Source organism: Zygosaccharomyces rouxii, assembly GCF_000026365.1.
Source record: "Zygosaccharomyces rouxii strain CBS732 chromosome B complete sequence".
NCBI lineage: Eukaryota > Fungi > Ascomycota > Saccharomycetes > Saccharomycetales > Saccharomycetaceae > Zygosaccharomyces > Zygosaccharomyces rouxii.
This window is the reverse complement of record NC_012991.1, coordinates 511718-539381: the sequence shown is the minus strand read 5'-3', so window position 1 is coordinate 539381 and position 27664 is coordinate 511718. Positions and strand designations below refer to the sequence as shown.

Sequence of the window (27664 nt, the reverse complement as noted above, 5' to 3'; positions counted from 1 at the left end):
TTGCTTTGGGTTCCTAAAACCAACGGGTTGTTCAACAAAGAAATAACATTTAGCCGCTCAGCTTTTCGCCCTTTTTATTTTCTCAATAATATCACCATGGACGAAAATATTATTTGAAATAGGTAGGTATTAACAGTTCATTTGGTTGAATCTCCAAACCAACGTGCGATATCGAAAAGAATAGATCAAGCTTCAAGTACAAGTATAACCAATTGGTCATGGTTCTGGTATATGCACAAGATTTGAGGTCGTTACAGACCGCCATGATGCAAGAATTGAGGGAGATAGGATTGAGCTGTGCTGATGAGAAACATACAAAAGTATCAGAGATGATAATCGAATTCGAGTCGCTACTCAAAGCCGCTGTAGTATGTCTTAACCACGAGAAGAGGCTTTTAAAGTTGTATTGGACAAAAACAAGCCATGGAATGAGCCTCCAAGTGGTCAATCAAGAACCCGATCAGTACGAAACAGTTCTAGAAGAAATAGTACAGTTGGTAAATTTCACCGATTGGCTCACAGAGTATAAAACGAAACTAAAGGAGTTTATCAGGAAAGCACACCAGGACGCACTAGCACAGGTGGATTCCAAAAGGGATGAAGCAATTGAACGTAATGCACTAGAATGGGAAGAACAACAGCAACAACAACAACCCGCTAACCAAAAAGCAACAACGGCTACAACAAAACCAGCCAACACAAGCGATCAAGTACTAAGCAAGACCAAACAAGTTAGTGCCAATTTGATTAGAGGTAATCAAATTCTACAAGCTGGTGTATTGCAGAGTGACCTGAATTTAGACGAATTGAAGCAACAGACCAGCTCACTATCACAAATGAATGATAAATATTCTCAATTAGGATTTGTTTTTGACAAAACTTCTCAACTCGTGAAACATTTGGAAAAGGCATCTCGCCAAGAAAAAAGAGATGTTTACCTATCACTGGGATTTCTATGTCTCTGCATTACATGGGTTCTATGGAGGCGTATCTTTAAATTACCATGTAAATTGGTACTATGGGTTCTATTCCGTTTTTTCAAAACCATACTGATATCCATTGGACTGGTAAGGAAACAGAGCTCAATGCCTTTGTCACCAACAATGGATACTGTAGCCACTGCTACTACTAGCGCTACTACTACTACTCCTACTTCAGCTACTTCGGCATCTTTGGATCTACTTTCAGCAAATACAAAATCCCTTGAGCAAGTCGTCGACCAAGCTATGGACCGAATCTTCCCACATGATGAACTTTGAAAATGTATTTTATCGGTCCAAGGCCCCTCCCCCCATTCTTTCCAAGTTCGGCGAATTTTAACTACATACAACTCACCCTCCAAAAGATGGCGCAGCGAAATTTCGCCGAAATTTCGCCGAAATTATTTTGTTAGAAAACACCGCTCATGGTGCGTCAACAATCAAAACGCATGTGAATGAGAAAAAGGAGCTTAAAGTATCATTATAACATGCGATCGAGCAACGGAGCATTACGAAACAAGGGCAAATAATACAGATGAACTGTAATTGATTAATGCTTTTCTCATAGGGCTTCTCATAGAGTTTCTCTTAGAATTCCTCTTAACAATAGATACTACGTACTTACCAATCACCCCCAGCTCTGCTGGATATACCACTACGTACTCCTCCTGCCTCATGCTGATTCACTCTGCTCAAGAAGCAAATTGAGGGTTATTGTTACGCATCGCCTAATCTTAGACGATACGGGCAATATCTCCTGTTCGGGAAAGACCACTGAAAAAAACAAATGGATTTAAAAAAAATTTCGGCGAATTTTTGCTAGGGCAGTTTCAGAGAATCGCCGAGTCTACAGTATATAAAAAGGGAAGTAATCTGTCCTCACAATCTGGAGGATTCGGCGAACCTTTGCTAGTTCACATAAGTAAGTATCCCATCCTAGTGTCCAGTGGGAATTTATTTCGAAGAACGATTAATTGAATTGGGTCGAATTAGGTGCTGTTTACCACTGGTCATAGCATCGTATCACATTGTTAGATCATCCTAATATAGTTTTCCTATTCAAATTATAAGCATGAAGCTTCAGTGGAGCCGTTCAAAAACGCCACCTCAGAATGAGGAGGTTTCGTCATTAGAAGGCAGTGGAGCTAATTCTCAATTGGAAACTTCCAATGATAACATTAAAGAGAATGCCACTCAAACGTTGACATATGGTGCAGACGAGCAAAATGCCGGACCATATTCAACCTTTGTTGATGGTGAAGCTGATGGTGAAGACAAAAAAGATTTTGAAGATGGTTACGATGAACAATCGGTATTCTCTGACGAATATGATGAAGGTCTTTCGTGGTTTGTTATCGTTTTGACTCTTGTTTCCTCTATTTCAGGATTCATGTTTGGTTACGATACAGGTTATATTTCTAGTGCATTGACCTCAGTCAAACAAGATCTTTCTAATAAAACACTTTCTTATGGTGATAAGGAAATTCTAACAGCAGCTACCTCTCTAGGTGCTTTCATATCGAGTCTTTTCGCCGGTATTGTTGCTGATATTATTGGTAGAAAACCCTCTATTATGGCATCTAATGTCATGTTCCTCGTAGGAATTGTGCTACAAGTTTGTGCTCATAAGTACTGGCAAATGGCTGCAGGTAGATTAATTATGGGTTTTGGTGTTGGTGTTGGTTCTTTGGTAGCACCATTATTCATCGGTGAAATCGCTCCTAGTATGATTAGAGGTAGGTTAACGGTTATCAACTCATTGTGTGTAACTGGTGGCCAATTAGTTGCATATGCTTGTGGTGCAGGTTTAACGCATGTTAATAACGGCTGGAGGGTTCTGGTTGGATTGGCACTGATCCCAGTGGCATTACAATTTGCATTTTTCATGTTTTTGCCAGATACCCCCAGATACTATGTTATGAAAAATGATGTTGAATCTGCTAGAAAAGTTTTGAGAAGAACTTACCGTCGTGCACCAGACCGCGTTATCGATGCTAAGGTCAAAGAATTGCATGAATTGAATGATGGTATTGATGGTAAGAATGTTTTGGATAAGGTTTGGAACATGACTAAAGAATTGCACGCTAATCCCGCCAATTTAAGAGCTTTAATCATCGCTTGCGGTCTCCAAGGTATTCAACAATTTACTGGTTTCAATTCACTGATGTATTTCTCAGGAACTATTTTTGAGACAGTGGGATTCAACAATTCTTCTGCAGTTTCTTTGATTGTCTCTGGTACGAATTTCGTCTTTACAGTGATAGCCTTCTTCACCATCGATAAACTGGGACGTAGACCTATCTTGTTGATTGGTGTTCCAGGTATGATGGTAGCTTTAATTATCTGTGCTATTTCATTCCATTTCATTGGTATTAAATTCGAAGGCACAAGTGCTATCGTAGAACATAGTGGTTTCACCTCTTGGGGTATTCTAATCATTGTATTCATCGTTGTGTATGCTGCATTCTACGCATTGGGTATTGGTACCGTTCCTTGGCAACAATCTGAATTGTTCCCTCAAAACGTTAGAGGGGTCGGTACTTCATTATCCACTGCAACTAATTGGGCTGGTTCCTTAGTCATTGCAGCTTGTTTCTTAACGATGTTGCAAAATATTACACCATCGGGTACATTTGCCCTTTTCGCAGCTATAGCAGCTGTGTCTTCGGTATTTATCTATTTTTGCTACCCAGAATTATCAGGCTTGGAATTGGAAGAAGTTCAAGAGGTCCTAAAGAATGGATTCGGTATTAAAAAATCAAAAGAATTGGCCAAACACAGGAAAAAACAAGCAGCAGCTGCAAAGGCAGCTGCTCAGCATAAAATTCCTAGAAATGAAATTATGGGTGATTAATACTCCTGATTTGCATTCTTAAAAATAAATTCTGATTTTTATCGCAAACTACTATTCCATTAAGCTGAACTTTTATTCTATTCTTCCTTTTCAATTTTATTTTAATAATATACTAATGATATAAATGCATAACGACTGTACTCTAAAATAAAAATTTACGTTGGGTTACCGGTTAATCAGAAACTTATTACTACCACTTTGCCATTACTACTATGATTATCCTTGTATTTAGTCGCATCATATAATTATACTTTCTTACGGCAGAAGAAAGATCATTGAACTTTAAATACACTTTCGTAAAACACGATTTGGAAAATTTTTGATGATGCGATGCGATGCGATGCGATGAGCTTTAACTACTGGGAAGAGTGGAACTCTCAGTAATAAGTAGTAACTTTAAAGATATAGAAATCTCATTGAGTTTTAGTCCTTATCAATAACTCAAGATGGTTTCCATGGCTAAACGTAATAAGCAAAACGGTAAGCGTTCATTTGAAGCTGAAAAGAGTACTTTGCAAACTGCAAAGAAACCTAGAATTTCAGTCGATTCTTCCGATGAAGAATATGATGAACCGATGAAGGCACCTTCTGATCTAGGATCTGAGGATGAAGATGAATTGGATGAATTGGACGATGTGGATGAACAAGAAGCAGATGGTTCTGATCAAGAAGAAGGTGAAGGAGGTTTAGAAGATAGCGAAGGTGAGGAAGAAGGTGATGTGAAAGAGCAGGACAACGATACTGAGGGCAAACACAAGGAACAAAGGAAATTGTTAAGAGAGAGAAAACAATCTAGAAAAGGTGGTACTCAAGTACAACAGATTAAAAGCCTATGGGAAAAGCTCCGTGTTAAAAATGCTCCAATTCCCAGAGCTGAACGTCAAGAGCTTTCTGACCAAGTTTGGGAATTATCCAAGGATTGCATAAGTGATTTAGTTCTCAAGCACGATGCATCTCGTGTGGTGCAAACTCTAGTTAAATACTCCTCGAAGGAGCGTCGTGAACAAATTGTAGATGCATTAAAGGGTAAATTCTACCTGTTGGCAACGTCTGCCTATGGTAAATATCTTCTGGTTAAATTGTTACACTATGGATCAAGAAAATCGAGACAAACAATTATCGATGAGTTACACGGTTGTTTAAGGAAATTGATGAGACATCGTGAGGGTGCTTATGTGGTGGAGGATCTTTACGTACTTTATGCATCTAACGAACAGAAACAGCAGATGATCAGAGAGTTTTGGGGATCTGAATATGCTGTATTTAGGGATGATCATCAAGGCTTAACCATCGAAAAAGCATGCGAAAGCAGTGTGGAAAAGAGAACTATTATTTCCAAAAATTTACTCGGTACTATTAGTGCTTCTGTGGAAAAGGGTTCCACAGGTTTCCAAATCTTGCATGCTGCTATGAGGCAATTTGTGCATATTGCCAACGATAAAGAAATCGAAGAATTGATAGAGATTTTGCATGAGTCATTTGCAGAATTGGTTCACACTCCCGAAGGTTCTGAAGTGGCTTGCACTTTAATCGCAAGAACTAACGCTAAGGAGAGAAAACAAATTATAAGATCATTGAGAGACCATACAGAGGCATTGATCAAAAACGAATATGGTACTGCAGCCTTCATCACTTTACTATTTTGTGTCGATGATACCGTCTTGGTTCATAAGACTTTTGGACCTTCTATAAGGGAGAACATGAAGGAATTTCTAGTGCACAAATATGGTAGAAGACCATTCCTGTATCTGCTTGTTGGGTTAGACAGCAAGTATTTCAACCCTCATGTCATCGGGGAATTTAACAAATACATCAAACTATCAGAAGCTACTTCAAAAAAACCATTCCTACAAAGAAGACATGAATTATTGGGTAAATTCGCTCCCGAATTTCTTCAAACAGTGTTAGAGAACTATTCAGGTATTCTTTCTGAGAACTTAGGTTGCCAATTTATTTCAGAACTTTTGGTCAACGATGAAGTTTATGAAGTTTTGAAGGAGAAAGACCAACAGTTATTCCAAGACGTAGTAGACAGTATTGCTATCACTTTCAAAGGTGACATTACCGAAGAGGACCACCCTATCCACCACCCATTCTCCGTAAGATTACTTAAGGCACTAATACAAGGTGGTAAATGGAATAACAAGGAGAAAAGATTTGAACCATTGGAAAAGGTTCCATGCTTGGGAGTAAAATTTGCTCAAAAATTTTACGACGAAATTATAGATTCTTCCAATTTATTGGATTGGATTAACAATCCTGATAGCTCTTTCACCATCGTGGCACTTTTCGAGTCTCTACTTGGTAAGAAAGAAGGCAAACAATTCTTTGGCGACTTCAAGAAGATTAAGAACAAAATCCAAACGGATGATTCTAACAAGGGTGCTAACCTTCTCCTAAGACTTGTTAAGGAGAAGGGCGTTTAGTAAGACAAAGTAAAATAATAAAATAAGGCTATCAATCGTTTTCCCTATAAAACTTGTATATTATAATTTTAAGATTTAGTTAACCTTATTATGCCCATAGGCGTGTCGTACTTACACCTTTACATTTTGTAAACGCCGCTCTATCTCGTAGTAGCGTCCTTAAGACTATGAAGAAAGAAATTAATACTCATTAAAGAGTCCATTGATACTAGTGTCTGGTATTCGCCTGAGATATATAATGGGACAGGATGAAGGTGAGCAGTCGAATAAAGAAGCAAGATGTGAAAATCCGGATGAGGATCCCCAAAATGAGACGAAGACTACCACAGATGAGTCCGAAGGATCCCAAGAGCAGACGGAAGATGGCATCGGATTACAAGTAGAAGAAGGTCCATTTGAAAAGCACACTCTAATTCAGAACCTTTTGCCAGATCTTGAGTATTCATGTTTTGAAGCTTATGATGAAAATATATATCTAGGGACTAAGAACGGTGATCTGCTGCATTACTTTGAAATTGAGCGGCAGAACTACATGCTCGTATCAAGAACTAAATTCAACGATGAGTCCAACAAACCTATTAGAAAAATCATTTTATTACCCCAGATTGAGCGTGCATTAGTTCTATGTGATGGTATACTGGTGGTTTTTTTATTACCTGAATTTGCACCAGCTCCCAATACCACGAAATTAAAAGGAGTTTTGGATATTACACTACGTAATTATTCCAGTCAATTTAAATTTTACAGATTTTATGCGATTAAAGAAGAATCAGTTAAGATGCTCAAGATCTCGTCCCAATCGATAAGTACCGCCCAAAATTTCGATTTCAAGCTTATAAGCAAGGCATCAGCAATTGATTATACGCTAATGACATCAAAATTAAACAGTTACGAAATAATTAATCTCAAGGATTCTGCAGCCATTCCACTTTTTCCGGTAAGTGAAACAGATGCACCTTTGAAGCCCATTATAACGAAATTTGGTGACAATGAATTTTTAGTAACCACAGGAGGTGGCTCTGAGGACGATAATTCAATAGCATTTGTGGTAACTTCTACAGGTGAAATATCCCATGGAACAATAGTACTAAGTAGATACCCTAAAGACATCGTAGTCGAATATCCATACGTCGTGGTAAATTTAAACTCAAAACAAATTGAAGTGTTCAAGCTCTCACCAAATGCTGAACCTCAAGTGGTTCAAAGAATGTCACTTAATAATTCAGATATGGGACTTTGTCGCAGTTCAAAAGTTTTCAACAATTTCGAACAGACTCAAACGAAGGGAAAGGTTGTGGAGAAGCTCAGGCTAGTACCGCTATATGAAGGGAACCATCACTTTCGTATTGAAAGTGAAGTCGCATATATTAATGAAATTTTTGAAGAAGAAACTTCCTTGGTGGTTTATGGTAAGTTCGGCATTGAACTGTTGGTAAAACGTTCACCGATTCTTGATTTTGAACAACATGGAGAATCTGAAATTGATAAACTGGAAGACTACTTGGATGAGACTAAAAGCTTAACATTTTCCAAATTACAACTAATAGAGAGGAATTATGTGATAACGATGTTGTTACTATTAATCATTTTGCATGGCAAATCTGTAAGTGAAGAAACTGCAGAAGGGTGGTGTTCAAGAGCAGATAGGGTAGATATAAAACTTCTTTTTTATTTGCTCGATCTAACGATATATGGGGAACTTTGGGTATGCAATGGTCTTACGAAATTGATCAATCAGTTGAAAGCATTAAATTTGATCAATAAATGTGACGATGTGGTTAAACTCCTGAAACTGATCAAAAATAGAGTTCAAAATTCCAAGCTCAGGAAGTCTATTAAAGATTATAGCAACGTGATTAAGATGGCAGATGTAAATATATTACAGAGGCAGCTAATGGAAGGTGGTGATAATATTGACGTAGACAGCTTCGAAGAAAATAGTCTGGAAGATATTACCACGATAGTAGAAGAAAAGTCGGAAGACCATTTAGAACTTCTCCTGAGCATATACCAAAGAAGAAGTATGTTTCAAGAGCTAATCAACCTATTAAAAAAGAAGAAAGATATTAAGAGGATTTTTCAGTTCCTAAAGAAAAACGCAACTGAATTGCCGCCTAGGTATAAGGCGGACAATTTGGCAGATGATTTGATTTTTATTATCAATGAAACACCTCAGCCGGAGAAATATCTCATCAGGGAATTTTTGAAAATACTATCGTCCGCCGAAGTCGATCCAGGTGAACTCTTGGGTAAAACTGGGAGTAATACTAAAGTCAAAGTGTTTATTATTGAAGAAATTGGACCGAGAAGTTCTGACGATAAAGAGTTTTTGATTAACTTTTACATGGCTAAATTACAAGAGGCTTTACAAGAAGGTAATATCTGGGATGTTTTTGCGGGATTTGCCGCTGAATACACCCGGGATATGAATTATACAAAGTGCAGTATTGCAGAATTCTTATTGATCAAACTTCGGCATAATGAACATTGCCAAAGTTTCACAGAATGTTATCAAAATGTGAAGAACTTATGCATGCAGGACGAAGGTGACAGACTGCTGAGGTCAGTTATCACCCAAGTGAAATCATTCGATGTCAATCACATGTTGACTATTTTATTTATTCCAGAGGATGAGATCAAAGAGGAATTTTTAACGAGACAAGATATGTTTAAGGCTTTCTTGTCATTTAACGATTTTTTGGGGATTGAGAAATTTATCAATGAAGATACAATATTAGAGGTACTTAGGCATTACAATACTTTACCTCGAGGTCCAGATTCATTAAAATTAATGGTCCAGCTTCTGAAGAGAAATATGTACTGCGTTCACGATGATGGAACTCTAGTCGCTCTCCTTAGAGAAATTCCTCAAGAATACTCCTTCAAACCACTTTTTGAAGTCATATACAGTGCATTAAGAAGAATAGACAATTTGAAAAAAGAATTGGAGTTACAAAAAGCATTACTTAAGGATGAAAATGCTATAAACAAGACAATACTGACAGACATATCAAAATAATAACAGGAATGTAACAATACCACATGCTTATATATATTTGAAGAGAAAAAAAAGAAAAACCAATTTTTATTTACATGTATTGCGAATCTTAATCTTTCACTGGGTCAAGTCTGAAATTGGCTTCAAACCAGAACAGACATCATACAATAATTCTTTAACAGCTGGGTCCAAAGGATTGCTTTCCAAACTCTTTCTGACAACCTCTCCATTAGCCACCAATTCCTCTCTTTTCTTCTCAGACTTAGCAATTGACTTAAAATCTTCCTTATTGTGCTGCTTCAAAATTTGATATTTACCGGATACTTCAGCTGCCAATTTCGAAGGTTCACACTCTACGGCTAACTCTGATAGAAATTTCTCTCTTTCAAAGACCAACCCCTGGTCCGGTTGATACCTCCCGAAATTTGGAGTATGTAATGAAATTGTGATATGCTTTGGAGGCCCCTGGGCGTTATCGTAAAATCCGTAATTGGGGAATCTGTTCAAAGGATAGTTGGCTGACTTCAGAGCATCCAAAGAATAATTAATCATCCTAGACGCTGGCGTTACGGGTATATCAGGACAGAACCTCATCAATGACAACGGCGTAGGCTCCTGTGGTGCATATTCCTTTTGAACAACTGGCTTGGGGACGAATTGTTTGCTTTCACCCTTGATCATTGTACTCTTCTTCATCCCAGGAATTTCCCTCTTAGATTGTCTAAACCCAGGTTTCTTATTCGTACGTGGTTTGGAGCCTGACATGACATCTATCAGATCAACTCCTTCAGACTCACCCTTCATTGCAGCTCCATTTTTCTTCTTAAATTGAGGCTGCTTGTTAATAACACTAGGACTGGCAGCAGGTTTCACACGAGGAGCAACTGGTTTGGAACGACGACTAGCCTTCTTCACATTATCCCTTCTTCTTTTAGCGGGATTAGCTACAGCATCGGTTTTCTTTGCAGTTGCCTCTTGAGCTCGAGCTAAAATGTTCTGCAAGAACTCTTGTGTGACACCAGTGCTATAACAAGCACGACCTACTCTATTGAACATAGTTCAGAGTCTTGGATAATATTTATAGATTTCTACCTGAATTGAATTAGATATGTGCTTAACATCTCTGTTAATTGAAATTTCAAGTGAAAAATTGTCGAGATGCCCACTACACGTGAAGACGATCAATGCAGATTGAGAAGCATAGAGCCCTTAAGCATCTTGAATGAATTCAAAATGAATTTGATGATCTTTGAGCAGTTGTAAAAGTTCTGACAATTCTTCTCCCATTTTCTCCTGTTGTTTAAGTGGTCTAATGGTCAACTTATCGAATAAAGCGATGGGGACATCATCAGGAACCAAATACACGTTGTTTAGAGACTTGTAGACTTTCATTTGCTCCAACAATTCACTCCCCAGTTTGATGTAGATGTGTACGTTACTCGTAGCTCTCATCCCACTAACTACAGCGGCATCAACTCCAGTGACACCTGGTGACAAATGGACGTGGTTTCTCCTCAGTTTCTTGATAGCACCTGATTGCAAGATGAGTAGAGCATTGTGTACAGTGGTACCATGAACCAATTTGGGCGGTAATTCTTTTGGATCTCTGATCTCATGTAGAACATCTTCCGTAGGTAGAACACTTTTGATGGAATGCCCCTGAGTAGCACAGATTAGTTCTTGACCTTCTGATGAAACTTTGGTATGGAATCTTTTCTTTTCGTTGCTATCTACAATTCTATGCACATCTTCCAAAGTACATCTATGACTTTTTAGCCTATTATGAGCTAACAGGACTTGCAGGGGGACGTAACCGTTGGCATCAATGGGCAATTTCTCTTTGAGAGCACCATGTCTAAGCAAATACGACAGCGATTTAGATATCTGAATGTCTCTTTTACTCATAACTCCTAGTACGACCTTTTCTACCGATTTTTTAGCATTGATTTAGTGCTATATTGAATAAATATCCTAAAACTAAAGATGTATTATATACAAGCGTAAAATGGGATGGTTGGGGAAAGGATTCATTTGTAGAGATCTTTACCACCGCCACAGCAACCACCGCCTTGAGAAACTAAAGTCTTTTTGGTCTGTTTAATTGACTCGTTATCACCTAATTCAGTTTCTTTATGAATGTTTAAGTGGTACTTCTCATCAGTACCTTCCTTTCTACCTTGAACCAAATTACGTTTTAAAAATGTAGCCACATCTTCCAAGTGTTTAATCTGCTGTTCCTTACTCAGTTCAGGATTAGGTGGATTTTCCATACCTTCTCTCATCTTAGCTCTTGATGCCAATAGCATCCTAGTATCACCACCGAAGGCGATACGAGTGGCTCTTAAACCGTTTCTATACGCATTCAAAGCATTTTGCCTCAGACTCATGACTGACTCGTAGAACTCAATACTAATCCTTTTGTTTAGCTTCTAAAATGTTTACTATTCTTATATCAAGCTCATCGATTACTTTTCAAAATTTAGTCGCACTAGCCAATGGTCACCGCACACCCACGATAAAAGAGATTCCGTCATAAGTATTGGATAAATCTATAAATTATAATCTCTGCTCTACTCTACTCTACCTATTTGAAAAATTGGGGCTTGATAACACCCGTTGGTATAAAATGTATTAAAATAAATTCAGATGAGATGAAATGAAACGGCTTGCCGATGGGGTCATTAAAGGTTCAATACGTTGATTGAAGAGCTGCTAAACCAACTCCATTTAAATGGGAATGTTTAAAAATGTAAGAGCCCATGACAGCTTTTAGATGTAGGAAAGACGCTATCACCACTAGAACGTGGAATATTTGATGAGAATGACCCCAAAAATCGAATCTACCAGGAAACATGGTTTCTGGGATGCGGAATCCATAAATTAGGGCACCAGCAATGTAGAAAATTGCTTCCAAACCCAAATATTTTAATTGAACCCTTTGGACTCCTCCCTGGATACCAAATTTAATTATACCTGCTGCAACGGGGAAAACACCACTCAAACCAAATGCAATGAAAAAACCTGCTCTCAAAGGGCGAAAATCCTTATGGTTAAATTTATCACTGAGCACACAAACCGTACAAGCAGTTGCCAGAGTTAATGTGAGCACTGTGAAAAGTCGGAAATATTCCATATGATCAAAAAATCCGTAATAAATTAAGGAAATCATGGAACAGGTAATTAAAACGATAATACCCATATAATCAACTTTACTCCAGGCGTCACTATGTGGACCGGAATGCTGTTTAAATGTATGGAAGCAGCTACTGCACATTAAACATCCAAATGCCCCCAGAAGATAAAAGTTGATTACACTATAATCCGTGAAAGTCGATGTAGGGAAATGAGGTACCATTACTAAATCCGTAATACCCAACATGAGCAAGAAATAAGAAACAGCGGAAACCAAATGTGTGTAGATATTGACTGTTTCATTATTCCAAATGAACAGGGACCGCACGCATTTTAAAACCGACTTCGTCTCACGAATATAACCAGTTAAAATCTTATCGTTATCCTGTTGCCATTCGGGCAGTTCATGGAAATCATACAGTGTTTTTTCCTCGAGAACTTCTTTGTAAAGACCTTCACCGTTCCCGTTACCAATGGGAACCCTTCTACGCTTAACCTCTGTAATTGAGCTCATATGGGACTCTGTATGTTTTCCCTCTCACCTATATCAATTTATCAAAGAATTAGAGTGTCTGCAGAACAGTTACAAGTGTTATGAATATAGTCAATGGTCTTAAGAACCAAACCCATAGAACTATACGAGTCTAAAATGTTGAAGATTATGTTGAAGTTTATGTTGAGATAATGAAAACTTCGACATTTTCTTTTTCCTCATCGCCCTATTGGGTCGGGTTTCTCTTCGAAGTCATAGCGACATAAATGCGAACCTAAAAAAGAAACTAAAAGTGTCAGTGTGACGCCCGAATAAAAAAAATAAATTAAAATAAAATAAGAAGCTGAAAATACTCTACATAATCTTCAAAATATTTGTTGTTGGCTTTGGGTCGCTTGGAAACCCCGGAGGTGTAATCATTACCAAACTATCGTTTTGAATTACCGTTTGTATGCTGGAGGGTGAATCACCCTTGTAAGAGTCACTACCATTTTCAAAACCTAGTAACTCCATTTTTTCATCCAACTCTTCTTCAGCAGCATCACCTTCATCTTCGGACCCTGACGATGGCCTATTAAATCTTTGATGCCCCCGGTGATGGTGGAATAAACCTCTTTTAATTTTTAAATATATGGAGGAAAACAACCTTAATTTCCGCGGGGCTTCATTATTCGGCGAAGATAATTTAGCCATACTAATGTTTTCTTCTAATATGTCCAATTCGTTCATCGAAATTAGGAAAAATAGCATTTCAGTATCCAGGGAGATTTCTGACGTAGGCCTTGGTGGTAAGTCTCTCACATCCCCAGGCGTAAATCCTGCATGTTGCAAATACCTTCGTATACGTACTTTGGCTTCCGATTTTCTACCTTTAGCTACTTGCATTAGTTCACTTTTAATTACTGTGGCTGCCACATTCATTTGTTATATAATAATAATAATAATAATAAATAGCACTTGTTACTGGATTATATATATTCAAATTCATTTTTTCAAGAAGTGGGAGACATGGATAAACTCTAATATAGCAGAATAAAATAAAACAGCAAGCCGATATCTCGCCAAGATTTATGATAATATTACACAAAGATAATTATTGGCGCTGATCACATGAAGCTTATAAAATAAGCAAAAAACATACAAACTGAGGAACTCGATATCAATGGAAATTATTTAGCATACTAGACCAGATCATTGATGAAAAGCGGTGCCATAGTATGGGTATATGTTAAAATTTTGAAGTGTCGTGAAAATCATCTGACCAAGACAAGAGGAATGCACAATGCAGCCGCCCAGATGATTAAACGTTGTTTCAGCAGAGGTGGCCCAGGGCCAAAACGGGGACGGTAAAGAAGAACATACTAGCTACTCTAAATACAAATGTATACTTTGTAATAATCTTTAGGGTGACCAAATATGTCGAGGTCACGTGAAAAGCACGCGACCAAGATCTTAGCATTATTACATGACTAGTAATCTACTTGGCGGGATAGAGATTTTGCAACTACTCTGTTAGACGAAGCAGTCCATTCTAAAGTATCCATTTCATTTACTTTTAACAGCTTTCTACTGTGAGAGATCTAAGCATCACCAATAACGGAGGTTTGTGTGGCCGGGTAGTCGGGGATTTCTCCCTTGGAACAACAAACAAACAGTCAAGACGGAGTAAAAAACATCAAATCACACAAGTGTAACGAGAACCTTGGGAAGTAGTCTACAAGATACTATTGCTATCCGATAGTATTTGGTTTAGGAACCTCTAGGTAGTGCATACAGGGTTTCTAAGATATATCTTTTCATACTGGGGTTTAGTTCCAAAGGAGACCGGAGTTGTGCTCTGAGCGCTTAAAGGGTGTATTTGCAAGGAAGGGACAACTCTTCAAAATCTTTAGATTTTGTTTGCAATTGGTCTCTACATTAAGGAGAATCCTCTGTATTAGGGATATTTTCGCAGATATATGCAAATACTAGGACTGTTGTAAATTTTAGCTCATATCAAGGATTACCAAGGTAGCATAATACTACTAATCAATAACATATTTTAAAATATTACTGAAAAAATAAGGAAAAAATTTAACACGATTCGTCATGACCATTAATGGGATTGGAAGACCGGATACTAGACCGCTATTGCCCGGAGATGAGGATGAGATAAATTCGCAATTTACCAAAAGACATGCTGCTCTGCAGATTGCAGAAATGAATAGGCGACGTGTTAGGCCCCCGGGCGGACCACTTAGAAGTGTTTCCAGTCGAAATCTTGGCGAACCATTGGAAAACGATTCTTTACCACTTCACAGAGCGTTGACTAATACAGACAATTTTATTCCCAACGCTGATTTAGAATCTGAAAGTATTATAACTAATAATGGAAGTGGTGATTTGGGATACAGTGCTGATGAACAAGAGAGTCTAGGTAGTGAAGACAATTTATCACATCTGGCAGAGATGGAACATGGTATGCAATTGGACCCCAGGTTGAAGAAACAACGAGAGGAATGGGCCGAAAAGGGTGCCGCTAAGATTGTCCGTGATGTGACTAACCCAAAGACAGGTCAAACTACAAAGGAAGTTATCAAGAAAGGGATTAAGGATTTTAAATTCGGTGATACATTGGGAGATGGGTCTTATTCTACAGTTATGGTAGCTACCGCCAGGGACTCTGGTAAAAAATATGCCGTCAAAGTACTGAGTAAAGAATATTTGATTCGACAAAAGAAGGTCAAATACGTTAATATAGAAAAGAATGCATTACAACGGTTAAACAATTCTAGGGGTATTATTAGGTTGTATTTTACTTTCCAAGACGAAGCTAGTTTGTATTTTCTATTGGAATATGCACCCAACGGTGACTTTTTATCCATCATGAAGAAATACGGATCACTAAATGAAGAATGTACATGTTATTATTCTGCCCAAATTATCGATGCCATCAAATTTCTACACCAAAGAGGTATTATCCATAGAGATATTAAACCAGAGAATATCTTATTAGACAAAGAAATGAAAGTGAAACTAACAGATTTCGGTACTGCCAAGTTGTTGGATGGTAAATCACAAGCTTCGGGTGAAACTTATGACCTCCATACAAGATCTAAGTCCTTTGTTGGTACGGCCGAATACGTTTCTCCAGAATTGCTGAATGATAACTGGGTCGATTACCGTTGTGATATTTGGGCATTCGGTTGTATCGTTTTCCAAATGATAGCAGGTAAACCACCTTTCAAAGCTACAAACGAATATCTAACGTTCCAAAAAGTAATGAAAGTACAATATGCATTTACAGCAGGCTTTCCTGTTGTAGTAAGGGATTTGGTGAAACGGATTTTATTAAGACAACCTGATCAAAGGTTGTCGATCCCCCAGATCGAGAGACATTATTTCTACAGGGATAAGAATTTTAGAGATGGTTCTATTTGGTTCGAACCGGCACCAGAGGTCCAACCCTATAGAGTTACTGCTAAGTCTATGCAGCCTATACCTGCATTAAATACCAACCAACACCAATACCAATATCAGCCAAAGAGACCGATGTATGTTAAACCAACAAGCAGTGGTAAATTGACAGCTCAGGATAGCGCTGGCGGCAATGCGGCCGGTGCTATTGGAGGCTCTGGTGTCGGTGTCGGCGGTGGTGGCGCTGCGGCTATTGCTGCTAGTAGTAACAATCCTAGCTCTAACAATGGAGTTTCGTCACCTGTTGGACCAGCCAAGGCAGCATCACCCGCCGTTCCACAAAAGAAGGTTATGGATGACACAACCGCCCAAATATTGGATAGAGCAAGAAGAGAAGTAGACAACCGAAAGTTTCCTGGACAAAAGAGAAGTACAGCTGGTACTGCCACACAGAATGCAGCTTATAAAAAGAACCAGAGCTCTATGACGAGCTCGCCCTCTTCGTCAGGAGCATCATCCATTGCACCCCTAGCATCTCATGTAAGGCCTAAGTCCGCTGCTACTGTCAAGAGTACAAATACATACACTTCACCAATGATATTTCCCTCCAACAATGGAAGCACTAATACCGTCGACTCTATGAAAAAAACGTCTGCATCTCCCCCCATTTCTCAGGGTTTCACAGGACAGCCACCAGGGAATAGAGTCGTGGGTAATGAAACTAAGGGAACCTTAAAAATGAGTAAAATAGATCTACTTTGGGAGCTTTATTTGAAGGATTCTAATGAACACGTTTTGGGAGCGGGTGAGGTCAATTTTGCAGTTGTTGATAACAGTTCTTTTGAAAGACGAGTTAGTAAGAGCAACGGATCTCTTAGCGAATCACAAAGGCTTGGCTCTTCAAGAGCTACCCTTCTATCGCAGGTCGCTAGAGGTGGTGGAGGGGTCACAGGGCTTAGAAATGAATACAATCCTACCACATTATTAGAGTCTGATTATTATGGTACACTCGATGTTAGCCTAGAGGACCTTCATCCAGATTATCAAGTGCTAGGTGGAGATTCTAGCTTAAATCCTAGCGCTGAAAAAGAAGGCTCACCAACCCCATCTTCTGAAGAAAATCCCAATGCTCCTATATCTAACAAATTCAGAAAATTCTTCTATCATAAACAGGATGCAACACCTTCTGTGACAGATTTGGGAAACTATTATAGAAGAATGCTCGTCGTTACCAGTTATGGACGCGTACTGATTTTGACCAAGAGAAATAAACTTATTCCAGGTACTTCTATGAATTTTGATCTATGTTATGATATCAATGTTTCACAGTCTGGTGTCAGAATAAGGGAGGTTTCTGTACCATCGGTAACTGAAAAGTCTGGTAATTTCGTCATCCAAACTCCCTATGATTCATTCCTATTTAGAACCACTGAGCACAGCGTAGATGGTTGGCTGCTTGTGTTACATGATTGCATCAAGAGAAATCATGAAAGGCTAGTGACGAAGTCCAAGAATGACGCAGCTAGGAATGAGGATGCAATGAAAGCCGCCAAACTTGCTACTCCAGTATTAGTTCAAGAAAAGCCAGTGCAGCAAAGGGAACCACATCAAAAGGAGCTTTACTACTCAAGTTCACCACAAGCTCTTGGTTCGCCCCCAGCAGTGCCTTCAAGAACCCCGAAGACGCCAAGATCTTCATTATACAGTGTAGCATCTGGGGACTCAACAGTTTCACTCTCTGGAACAGGACCTTCACGTAGCGCAAAGAACGAACATATGTTTGAATCGTTTGTCAATTCAAAGGAAAAGAACACCAAGAAACAAACCAGCCCTGTACCCATGTCTAGTAAACTTGTCAGTGGTCTTCCATATTACAACTATAATAATTCAGTTGGTCTTGGCATCTCTCCGCAAAGCTCTGTGAGCCCCGCTGTTGCAAACACAGGGAAAACATCCAAAAAGTCAATCAATCCAAGTAACTCTAGACTACTTGCAAGAAGTGAGCAGACATTTAGGCGCAAGCATTGATATCACCAATATGAAGGATACATTGGTTATCTAAACTCTCCAAAACTTATTCTATTTCTAAAATATAATTAAAATTTAATTATCTATACCGCACTTTATAAATTAACGAATGCAACTACATATATAAAAACTCCAAATTCTAAGAGCATGTAAAAGTAATAATGAACTTCCAATCACTGATGACCAGGTTTTGACCAGATTTTTTTAAAAATTCTTTTTATCAACAACATCATTACTCCGTTCACTGTTTAAATTATTAATGTAATTCTAATCAAATTCAACCTCACTTTCTTCTTCGTCGTCCTCCAATTCTTTAACTTCAACTTGGAATCCCTCCTTTTCCAGAAATTCTTGCACATTTTCTAATTTTGATGGATGGCAACTAACAAAGACAATACTTTTGGTGCTATCAAAGAGATTTACGAAATACTTCTTAAAAGCATCCTGAATATCTTGAACAGTAACCTGTCCTAATTTTTGTAAATAATAATCGTTAAAATTAGGACCTCTTTGAAGGATGAAATTGTCAATGTATTTGGATACAGCAGCAGAAAAGTACCCTTTCTCTACTGACGCAATACTGTTAATTATCATACTGACAGCACCCTCAAGGAGCTCGACATTGACTGGCACTGCACCTGATGCATGCTGAGTTACAATATCCTTGGCAACTTGATAACATTTAACAACGTCAGAACCACGGTAGATGTTAAAACCTAGAGAATTTGCCTCAGTCATTTTGATCATACTAGCACCATATGCCAAACCAGTACCACGAATACCCTTCCAGAATGGCCCCTCAACGGATTGTAGATATTCAGCGGCTAAAGAGACGATCGGATAATCGGGATGTCTGTAGTCTAGGTCAAAAGGCACTGATGTGACAATGTTCATATAAGCTGATTCGGAAGCTGGAGTAGTAATGATGAATGCCTTATCTCCTGGTGATTTGCATAGAGAGGAAGTTGCATCCAATAGTCTTGGTGCGGGTGGGACGTGTACAACATGATTCTCTGGAATGTTACCCAAAGCCCTAGCCAAACTTTCCCAAGGCTTATAGATATCTGGACCTATCTTAGTGGCATCTGCAAGCACAAGCAAGTGATATTTCGAGAAGGCTGCTCGCAGTTCGTTTCTGACCAATTCTAATTTAGGTAAAATCTTAGTTTCATAATGACCATTTTCAATGTCATCTAAAACTTCTCCCAATATCTCTTCGACAAACAAGGGATCCACAGATCTCTTGACAGATCTTTCAGTATACAAGTGAGTGCCAGTCAAAGATTCAAGCATCAAATCACCTTCTCTCTTTACTTCAACAATAGAAGTCAAGTAATTATCGAGCAAAACACGCACACGACTTTCTTCAAACACCATATCGAAAAGACAGTGCTTGATCCATTCCACTGCCTTTGAATAATTTTCTGCTTTACATCTAATTTTAAAATCAATGAAATCAGGAGCTGTACCTTGGAGACCAAGACTTACTTCCGCATCCACAGTCTCACGTTGTAATTTCAAAATTACATCTTCATAGGGAATAAACTGACCATCTTCCACCATAGGCATAGAAAACATCTCATCTAAAACGTGGTAGTAAGGCAAGAGACTGGTATCCTTAATGATTCTAGTATTAACTAACGCATGTAATTCAACAAACTGTGTGGGGAAATGCTCCAAATGAAGGAAGAAAGGAAAATTTCTTGGTTTAGCTTCGAGAACACGACGAGTAATTTCATCCCCGTTGTTATTATATTCAAAATTATCCAATGTCGTAATGCTCTTTGTATTAATGAATTCAACAGCCTGGGCATGATCTTGCAAAGAGAAGCTCTTCAATAAAGAAACGGGGATTGGCTCATCATTGCATGCAATTGCATTTTGCAATTGTTCGCGTAATAGGGCCTTACCATGGACTCCAAATTCGGCTTCTCTTTGTTTGATCAAATCGTTTCCATCCGTCTCTAAACGTTTATTCATTTTGACACTAGGTTTACCGATAACAATTACTGGTTTATTGTCTACAAAGGTTTCTTGCAGAAGGGTTTGCCACATTTCTTGGGTCCACTCTAATAAATATTCAAAATCTGTTAAGTCCTTTAAAGTAGTCTCTAGAGAGGACCCATCCAAATGTCCATAAATGAAATCGGTAATGGCAGCTTGAGATAAGATAGCATCACCACTTTTTTCTACTTTAAGGACATAGTCCCATTTAGCATTATCCACAACTTGTCTCATTCTACCTAAGTCAATCTCGTGTGTGCTCAAAACTTCTAGAGTTTTCAGCTTAGTAGCTTGCAATTTTTCAGTGGGTACACCGTGAATGTTCAAATTTATGATAGTTCTAACAAAATCGTCTGACCAACAATCTATAGCATTGGCATATGGATCTTCAATTTCTACCATCTGTTTAGTGAGAGGAGCCAAAGCAGTTTCCGTAAAATAATCCATCAACATGGATAGAGCCAAATCTCTTCTATAAGAATGATAAGGTTCACCAATCCAAGCAAATAACAATTCACCTTGACTCTCATCTGCTTCTGGAAATTCTACCGTACTCTCCACTGAATTGGACAACTTAGCAGGAATCTTAGCGCTTTCAGTATCCAAGAACGGCCTCTTATAAGAAGGATTATTAAAAGTGGGCAATTCATCATCCCATTCACCAACGATAGAAAGTAATTCCTCTTCAGGTACGTTACCACTAACAATGATACAAAAGTTTTCTGGGGAATAAGAGACTTCATGAAACTTCCTAATCTCATCGTTAGTCAATTCTCTCAAATGAGTAGTTAACCCACCTGTCTCCGATCTGTAACCACTACCATGAGGAAACAATAGCTTTTGCTTTTCTAACATAGTAAGGAACCAACTTTGAGTTTCAATGGCTTCCATTTCACTATATACAACACCTTTATCACTCAAATGATCTGGATCGATGTGATGAACCTCGGTTAAACATGATTCATCAGTCAACGTAGGATTTAGAATGTGATCCAAATAAACCGGTAGCAACTTTTTGAAGCCTTGCCAACCAGCTGTGGTTAATGTGTAAACCGTTTGATCAGTGGCTGTCCATGCATTTGTTGAAGACATACACAAATTACCAGCTGTGTCCAAAAGTCCCTTATATGGGTATTTTTGAGACCCCATAAAGACCAAATGTTCCAACGTATGTGGAGCTCCTGAGTCAGTTGGACATTCTGTAGCCACTGCGAAGTAACCTTGCACTAGCGGTGAAGTTTTATGATTAATATGCACTAGTTGAAGACGAGTTCTTGAAGAGACATATTTGGTTAAATGGTATTGAGGAGCATAGTCCAGTTGTACTGATATCAGCTTGCTGAACACCATCTCTATCAACTTTTTCTCTTCGTCTTTTCAACCTTTGTATAACGAAACGTTTATTACAAGTCAAATTCAAATGAGATGAGCTCTAGATCGAAAACTTTTCAAATCTTGCATAATGAAAACACGACAAAGCAGGGATGTAATAATCAAGATCTACGTAAGTGTAAGATGATAGCTAGATCAACAATTGCCCATTCAACGTCTCCCGGTTCCCTTGAGCGCAGGAGAGATGGATGAATTACAAGACAAACAAGAACTCTTGAGTCAGATACATATGAAATTCTTTCTTCCTGACTGGCGAAAACCAGCATCAGAAGTCTAACGTCTAAATTAAAATTTCTTTTGAATCATCATTCATAAAGAGTAGAAAAACAGTAGTATATTACTGCGATTCTAATACGTCTAGCCAAGTCTATTGTTGGAAAACAAAGACTATTCGTCAGCATTCTACTGAATGCAACATGAATATACTACAAAGAGGTCATGGAAGGACTCTGAAGCCTTCAAAGCTACGAACGAACCCTTCTATTGGCTTCATTCTTGACTTCACTGTAGCCATTAAAAGTGAAAAAGTTGTGAAGAAAAGAGTTTAAGTCCAGCAAGCGGAACTTTGACCATTTTTAAACCTCATCGTTGCCAACAACAAAAAAAAAAAAAAAAAAAAAAAGAAAATCATCAGGGACGTTCGGGCCTATATCACTGAATTTGCTCGGTTTCGAACTCATTGAATACTAGTAGTGAAATATGGCGGCTCGCTTATAATTCTTACAAAAATCTTCATATCAGTTCAATCTTTTCTTGCATGAGTAGGTCTCTGATCACGGAGTATGGCATAACGTAGATACCACCGATGCTCAATTCAACGTCTTCATTTAAATCTGAAATCGACACAGTATAGCACGGTTTACCTGATTCGCCTTCTTCCAAAAGCGGGTCATTGGGAATTCCTTTAACATAGATGAATACAAATTTATTCCAGTTCGGTTCATCTACCATGGACACACTACCTTCAGTGTCATTAATTGCTTGCAATTCAGGTGGCATATGCTTCACGATGGAATTGTTCAACAATTTTAACAAAATAGCCGAATGTTTCTCATGGTAGTGTAACTCATGGCTAGAGAGCAGCTCATTCAATGGTGTAATACCGGGATCATCTTCATTATCGTTCAATTGTCTCAAGTACAACATGTATTTATCCACTTTATTGAGGCGACATCTCAAATAGCTTCGAATCACGAATTTAACTCTTTCCAATTCAGCTTCCATGCACAGAAGTTGTAACTTGTTATTAGGTGTTGGTGCTGGTTCTAAACTTTCATATTCTTCTAAAAACCCCATGGATACGTTCTCGATGTGATCCATCTGTTCTTGTACACGTCTTAACATTCGACTCATCAGTAAGGATGGATACGGCAGAAGTTCTGGTGAGCATCTCTCATTTCTCCACAATCTCATTAACTGTTTGAAATCCTTCTCCGGTGAGATCTCTATCTGTGTATGTTTGTATCTATTAGGATCTATCGATGAATTCATCATTACAGTTGTGCCATCACTGGGTAACTGTTGAGATGGATCTGAATACTCAACTGCAGTAGTATCTCTATCGAGATCTGCTAAGATATCATCGATATTGATGTCCATGGCGCTTCTCACTCGAAACTTGCACTTTTATCTTACGGTTATGTGAAGTGTTGTTGTATAGGTTGAGATGAGATGAGGTTTAAACATCAACCGTAAATATACAACTGCCACTGGGTTAACGGCAACAAGGTAGACATGGATAAACTTCAAGAGCTCGAGGAGAAGAAAAGGCAATTGAGAGAATTGAGAGAACGTCGACAGAACCATGGTGGTATTATTTCCAATCTTTTACAACAGAGCGTCCAGAGTCCCGTAATGGTTTCAGCGTCTGTACAGACTGACGAAGTGGGAACTATTAAAAGTGAGCCTCAGACAGTTCATAGAGAAGTGATTACTTATGACAAGTCGATTCAAGTCGATTTGCCTCAAGAATCAGCGGCTGAACAGGATTCAATTGCAATAAATGTCCCTGAAACCATTGATGAATCGACACAGGAGGATGATAAGGAAGCTGATGACCAACCCAAGAACGAATCGGTTTTACAACCTCAATTGAAATATCTAGAGCCACTGGTGGTGGAAGATCAGAGCAATACCGTTCATGATAAGAGTTTTTCCATCTTCGAAATATTACAGGAGTCGCACGGATCGCACACCTTTGACGGCGGCAGTGCCCAACCTAACACTGGAGATCCATTTGAACATGTAGTTGAGTGGGATTCTACGTTGACTTGCCCTGAAGGAGGAAGGCTGATATGTGTATCCTTAGATCACTACAAAGATCTAATCGTGGCCCTATTCAGATCAGAACCAGTAGCCAAATTCAACAAAATGGCGGCAACTTGGTCTCATGTACGTGTTTTCAAATGGGACACCGGCCAAATGGTCGACAGTATAGATTTTAGAGGGCAAACATTGCTCTGGGCTAAGTTTCTAAGACGGAATACATCTTCAAACGTGGTTCCTATTCTCATTACAACGTACACGGGCAAGACCATACTGTGTGAACTAAGATGCGTGGGTAATACACAGAATAAGCGAATGGAACGCAATTTAATAATCAAGAATTATCATGCTCATCCTATTTATGCATTTGATGAGTACAAAAATGTGGCTCAAGGAAAAGAAAGATTTCTGGTGGCAAGCAGTAACGGTATTATCAACGAATTGAGTCCTTGGAATCTTTCACCATACAAAGACGCTACATCTAATACCCAACAACTATGGGAAACTGTAGTAGAACCACCTAAAGCATCAGAGATTTACAACCTGAACCATGACGACGACGACGACGATAGTATCGAGGATATGGTCAAAGAGGATTTACACCAGCAATGCTTCACTGATCATTTATTGAGAGTTTCCCTGTACGATGAATTGGCCATAACCTCACTAGCAATTTGCCCCTCAAACCAAGAACAGATATATGTGGGTACTGAAGATGGCGGTATCTACAAACTAGAACTCTCGAATCTAACGACTAAAAACTCCTTAGTCATTCACCAATCAAATCATGGATTTATACCCAATACAATGGCACCAGCTTTCCATTCCAGCCATGTCGTATCGTTACATTTTGACCAAAATGAATTACTACTATCAGCATCATTGGATTGGACCTGTTGTCTTTGGGACCCCAAGAACAACTGTAAATTGGGACAATTCGATGTCGGAACCCCAATAATTTCGACCGAATGGCTAGATGGTAATAAATGCGCTATTCTCACCAGCCAGGCTCTTCTCATAGTTAGCTGGCATATTACGATCTCACTGGACCATCGTACTAGAATTAAAACTTACAAATGCACCTCTCCGCCGCAGTTAGAACACACGTTTAACAATCCCAAGGGTAATTTTACCTGCTTCAAGACATTCCCCGCGAAAGGTTCATCGACCCTTTTGGTATTAGGTTCATCTGACGATACCAGAGTGCAGTTCTACCGCTTGAAGAATCCTCAAACACAGTAAACATCCTCAGGACGTAAAAAGTACCATATTACAGGAATATTCTGAGCTTCTCACAAAGAAATTCGAATTGAGCTTTAGGATTCAATGATGCAGATTTCTGCAATTACTAATTTCTGATCTTTTATTATGTGATGGCCTTGGCATTATCAAGCGAATTTACGGTGAAAAATTGTCCGGCCACCTTTACTATTATAAGATGGAAAATTCACACTAGTTTTGACGCTATTAAGAAGGAATAACAGTGTTATACGAAGCTAATCGGGTGAATTGCATTAATCAAGATCAGTACTTAAATTGCTGGTGAATTATATTTTTTTTTTCATTTTGTTCCTCCGTTAGTTGGTTATTAAGAGAAAAGATGAGTAATAGTACAACGATGACTAGTGATCAGACTTTTATGCCCATTGAACAAGTGCTTGAGCACTTCAAAAAGAATCAATTTGTTATTGTAATGGACGATGAGGATCGTGAAAATGAAGGTGACTTAATATGTGCAGCTGCAGGTATTACCACTGAACAGATGGCATTCTTGGTTCGTCACTCGAGTGGGTATGTATGTGCCCCTATGAGCAATGAAGTGGCAGATAGGTTAGATCTACCACTATTGAGAACTGGTATGAAATACACTTCCAATGCAGATGACAGACACGGGACCGCTTATACTATTACTGTCGATGCAGCTGAAGGAACAACTACTGGGATATCCGCTCATGACAGGGCTTTAACGTGTACCCAGCTGGCCGCAGCCCACTCGCAGTCCACAGATTTTTTGAAACCAGGTCACATATGTCCACTAAGGGCAGCAGATGGTGGTGTCCTTCAAAGACCGGGCCATACAGAAGCAGCAGTGGATTTGAGTAGACTTTGTGGATTACCGCCTGTTGGTGTCATTTGTGAATTGGTCAATGACCATGATGGATCCATGATGAGATTAGACGATTGTAAAGAATTTGGTAAACAATGGGGAATTCCATTAATTACCATTAAGCAACTTGCCGAATACGCCAAGCGCCACGGTCAACAATAAACAGGTTACGATACAATAGTAGACAAGACAGAGAATGAAGAGCAAAAATAATAATAATAAAAAAAAAAAATCTATATGATCTATAGGAGAACTTATTTCTTACCTTTAGGAGGTGCTTCCTTGACGGGGACTAGACGCTCTTTTTGACCCCAAACTAACTTATGTGGTTTCATAAAACTTTCCAAAACAGATTCGTCTACTTTAGCTCTACGTTCTTGAAATCCTTTGACGAACTCTTGTAAAACACCAATGCACTCTTTCTTCATTTCACCTGACAAGAGGTCACCAGATTTGTAATCTTTGGCCAAACGAGCTAATAATTCATCATCATCTTTGAAGAAAGATAAATATTGGTATGCAACATCGATATCAGGATTACCACCTAATTCTCTGTGCTGCTCCATACTCACTTGACCACCACTGAAAGCATACTTGTTAATCTTCTTTTGGATTTGTTTAGGCGTATCAGTCATAAAGATGGCACTAGTATCGTCAGAAGCAGACATCTTGGTAGTGGAGCCTTGTAAAGCTGGGAAAAACTTAGCATGCATTAACGCAGGCTTACTAAATTTCAATTTTTCTGCCACATCTCTACAAACCCTGAAATATGGATCTTGATCAATGGCACAAGGAATTAAACATGGAGTCTTTGGAGGCAATCCCAATACATCTGGATAAGAGCTGGGGAATGATGAAGCAATTTGGATGGAAGCAAAATGGAATTTACCAATATTATCAGAATCATTGAATCCAAATACTGCCTTGGCAGTTGAACCTGTAATTTGTCTAGAAACTCTAACAACGGTTTCATAGAATCCACTACCCATGTACTCCAAATCGGAAAAGATAAAGGTGTTCTCAGGATTGAAACCAACGGCAATGATATCTTTACAATTTTCCTTGGAGAATCCCTTGACGTCTTCAATAGTCAATTTTTGCTTGAACAGAAACTTTTCATCATCAGTCAGTTCGATAACTAATGGCACATCAAAGACATCCTGAAGCCATTTGGTAAAAATAAATGGAATCATGTGTCCCAAATGCACAGAGTCACTGGAAGGTCCTCTACCTGTATAAAGGAAAAAAGGCTTCCCTTGCTCGTAGAGATCTAAAATCTTCGAGACATCACGTTCACTAAAAAAGAGTCCCTTACGCAGATAATGGTGAGGTTTATGGCCTGTAACACTTTCAAATCTTTGCAATAATTCATCTGAGATGCGCTTGGTACCAAATTGTGTTATTAATTTGTCGTAGTCGATAGACTGGGCAACACCTTTATCATCGACAGCACCATTGACATCCCATGGTGTAATGACTTGATCCTTCTTCGATTCTTTCGTAGATAATTGAGCAAGTTGCTCAACAGCTTGATCCGCCTGGTTCATCCTTAATCAGAATAAATACCTCTTATGTGCGTTAGAGCAGCA

At 38.7% G+C, this 27664-nt stretch overlaps 15 protein-coding genes and 1 non-coding gene across 16 annotated transcripts; 7 read left to right on the top strand and 9 right to left on the bottom strand.

Annotated features, from left to right (window-relative positions):
- Positions 1-218: 218 nt before the first annotated feature.
- Positions 219-1259, top strand: SEC20 (Sec20p; the record flags this gene model as incomplete). Its single annotated transcript, XM_002495199.1, has 1 exon — positions 219-1259. The coding sequence occupies one exon, from the start codon at positions 219-221 to the stop codon at positions 1257-1259; it is 1041 nt and encodes a 346-aa protein (XP_002495244.1).
- Positions 1260-2052: 793 nt separating this feature from the next.
- Positions 2053-3834, top strand: ZYRO0B06688g (sugar porter family MFS transporter; the record flags this gene model as incomplete). The annotated part of the gene is made up of 1 exon (XM_002495198.1): positions 2053-3834. One exon carries the CDS (start codon positions 2053-2055, stop codon positions 3832-3834), a length of 1782 nt encoding a protein of 593 aa, XP_002495243.1.
- Positions 3835-4280: 446 nt separating this feature from the next.
- On the top strand, positions 4281-6260 carry PUF6 (pumilio-family RNA binding domain-containing protein; the record flags this gene model as incomplete). The annotated part of the gene is made up of 1 exon (XM_002495197.1): positions 4281-6260. One exon carries the CDS (start codon positions 4281-4283, stop codon positions 6258-6260), a length of 1980 nt encoding a protein of 659 aa, XP_002495242.1.
- A 238-nt stretch (positions 6261-6498) lies between these two features.
- Positions 6499-9279, top strand: VPS3 (CORVET complex subunit VPS3; the record flags this gene model as incomplete). Its single annotated transcript, XM_002495196.1, has 1 exon — positions 6499-9279. One exon carries the CDS (start codon positions 6499-6501, stop codon positions 9277-9279), a length of 2781 nt encoding a protein of 926 aa, XP_002495241.1.
- Positions 9280-9375: 96 nt separating this feature from the next.
- Positions 9376-10314, bottom strand: RSM28 (mitochondrial 37S ribosomal protein mS46 RSM28; the record flags this gene model as incomplete). The annotated part of the gene is made up of 1 exon (XM_002495195.1): positions 9376-10314. The coding sequence occupies one exon, from the start codon at positions 10312-10314 to the stop codon at positions 9376-9378; it is 939 nt and encodes a 312-aa protein (XP_002495240.1).
- Positions 10315-10467: 153 nt separating this feature from the next.
- Positions 10468-11163, bottom strand: TPT1 (tRNA 2'-phosphotransferase; the record flags this gene model as incomplete). The annotated part of the gene is made up of 1 exon (XM_002495194.1): positions 10468-11163. The coding sequence occupies one exon, from the start codon at positions 11161-11163 to the stop codon at positions 10468-10470; it is 696 nt and encodes a 231-aa protein (XP_002495239.1).
- Positions 11164-11285: 122 nt separating this feature from the next.
- MZM1 (Mzm1p) lies at positions 11286-11645 on the bottom strand (the record flags this gene model as incomplete). The annotated part of the gene is made up of 1 exon (XM_002495193.1): positions 11286-11645. The coding sequence occupies one exon, from the start codon at positions 11643-11645 to the stop codon at positions 11286-11288; it is 360 nt and encodes a 119-aa protein (XP_002495238.1).
- A 302-nt stretch (positions 11646-11947) lies between these two features.
- On the bottom strand, positions 11948-12904 carry IZH1 (PAQR-type receptor; the record flags this gene model as incomplete). The annotated part of the gene is made up of 1 exon (XM_002495192.1): positions 11948-12904. The coding sequence occupies one exon, from the start codon at positions 12902-12904 to the stop codon at positions 11948-11950; it is 957 nt and encodes a 318-aa protein (XP_002495237.1).
- Positions 12905-13237: 333 nt separating this feature from the next.
- Positions 13238-13804, bottom strand: ZYRO0B06534g (uncharacterized protein; the record flags this gene model as incomplete). The annotated part of the gene is made up of 1 exon (XM_002495191.1): positions 13238-13804. The coding sequence occupies one exon, from the start codon at positions 13802-13804 to the stop codon at positions 13238-13240; it is 567 nt and encodes a 188-aa protein (XP_002495236.1).
- A 1167-nt stretch (positions 13805-14971) lies between these two features.
- ZYRO0B06512g (PDPK1 family serine/threonine-protein kinase) lies at positions 14972-18307 on the top strand (the record flags this gene model as incomplete). The annotated part of the gene is made up of 1 exon (XM_002495190.1): positions 14972-18307. The coding sequence occupies one exon, from the start codon at positions 14972-14974 to the stop codon at positions 18305-18307; it is 3336 nt and encodes a 1111-aa protein (XP_002495235.1).
- Positions 18308-18574: 267 nt separating this feature from the next.
- On the bottom strand, positions 18575-21661 carry SDD3 (Sdd3p; the record flags this gene model as incomplete). Its single annotated transcript, XM_002495189.1, has 1 exon — positions 18575-21661. The coding sequence occupies one exon, from the start codon at positions 21659-21661 to the stop codon at positions 18575-18577; it is 3087 nt and encodes a 1028-aa protein (XP_002495234.1).
- Positions 21662-21913: 252 nt separating this feature from the next.
- SNR58 lies at positions 21914-22023 on the bottom strand. The gene has a single exon (XR_002648385.1). It is a non-coding gene; the product is annotated as a snR58 (small nucleolar RNA).
- A 412-nt stretch (positions 22024-22435) lies between these two features.
- Positions 22436-23302, bottom strand: SLD5 (DNA replication protein SLD5; the record flags this gene model as incomplete). The annotated part of the gene is made up of 1 exon (XM_002495188.1): positions 22436-23302. The coding sequence occupies one exon, from the start codon at positions 23300-23302 to the stop codon at positions 22436-22438; it is 867 nt and encodes a 288-aa protein (XP_002495233.1).
- Positions 23303-23437: 135 nt separating this feature from the next.
- On the top strand, positions 23438-25210 carry PAC11 (dynein intermediate chain; the record flags this gene model as incomplete). The annotated part of the gene is made up of 1 exon (XM_002495187.1): positions 23438-25210. One exon carries the CDS (start codon positions 23438-23440, stop codon positions 25208-25210), a length of 1773 nt encoding a protein of 590 aa, XP_002495232.1.
- A 358-nt stretch (positions 25211-25568) lies between these two features.
- RIB3 (3,4-dihydroxy-2-butanone-4-phosphate synthase RIB3) lies at positions 25569-26237 on the top strand (the record flags this gene model as incomplete). The annotated part of the gene is made up of 1 exon (XM_002495186.1): positions 25569-26237. The coding sequence occupies one exon, from the start codon at positions 25569-25571 to the stop codon at positions 26235-26237; it is 669 nt and encodes a 222-aa protein (XP_002495231.1).
- Positions 26238-26329: 92 nt separating this feature from the next.
- On the bottom strand, positions 26330-27622 carry WRS1 (tryptophan--tRNA ligase WRS1; the record flags this gene model as incomplete). Its single annotated transcript, XM_002495185.1, has 1 exon — positions 26330-27622. The coding sequence occupies one exon, from the start codon at positions 27620-27622 to the stop codon at positions 26330-26332; it is 1293 nt and encodes a 430-aa protein (XP_002495230.1).
- Positions 27623-27664: the final 42 nt, after the last annotated feature.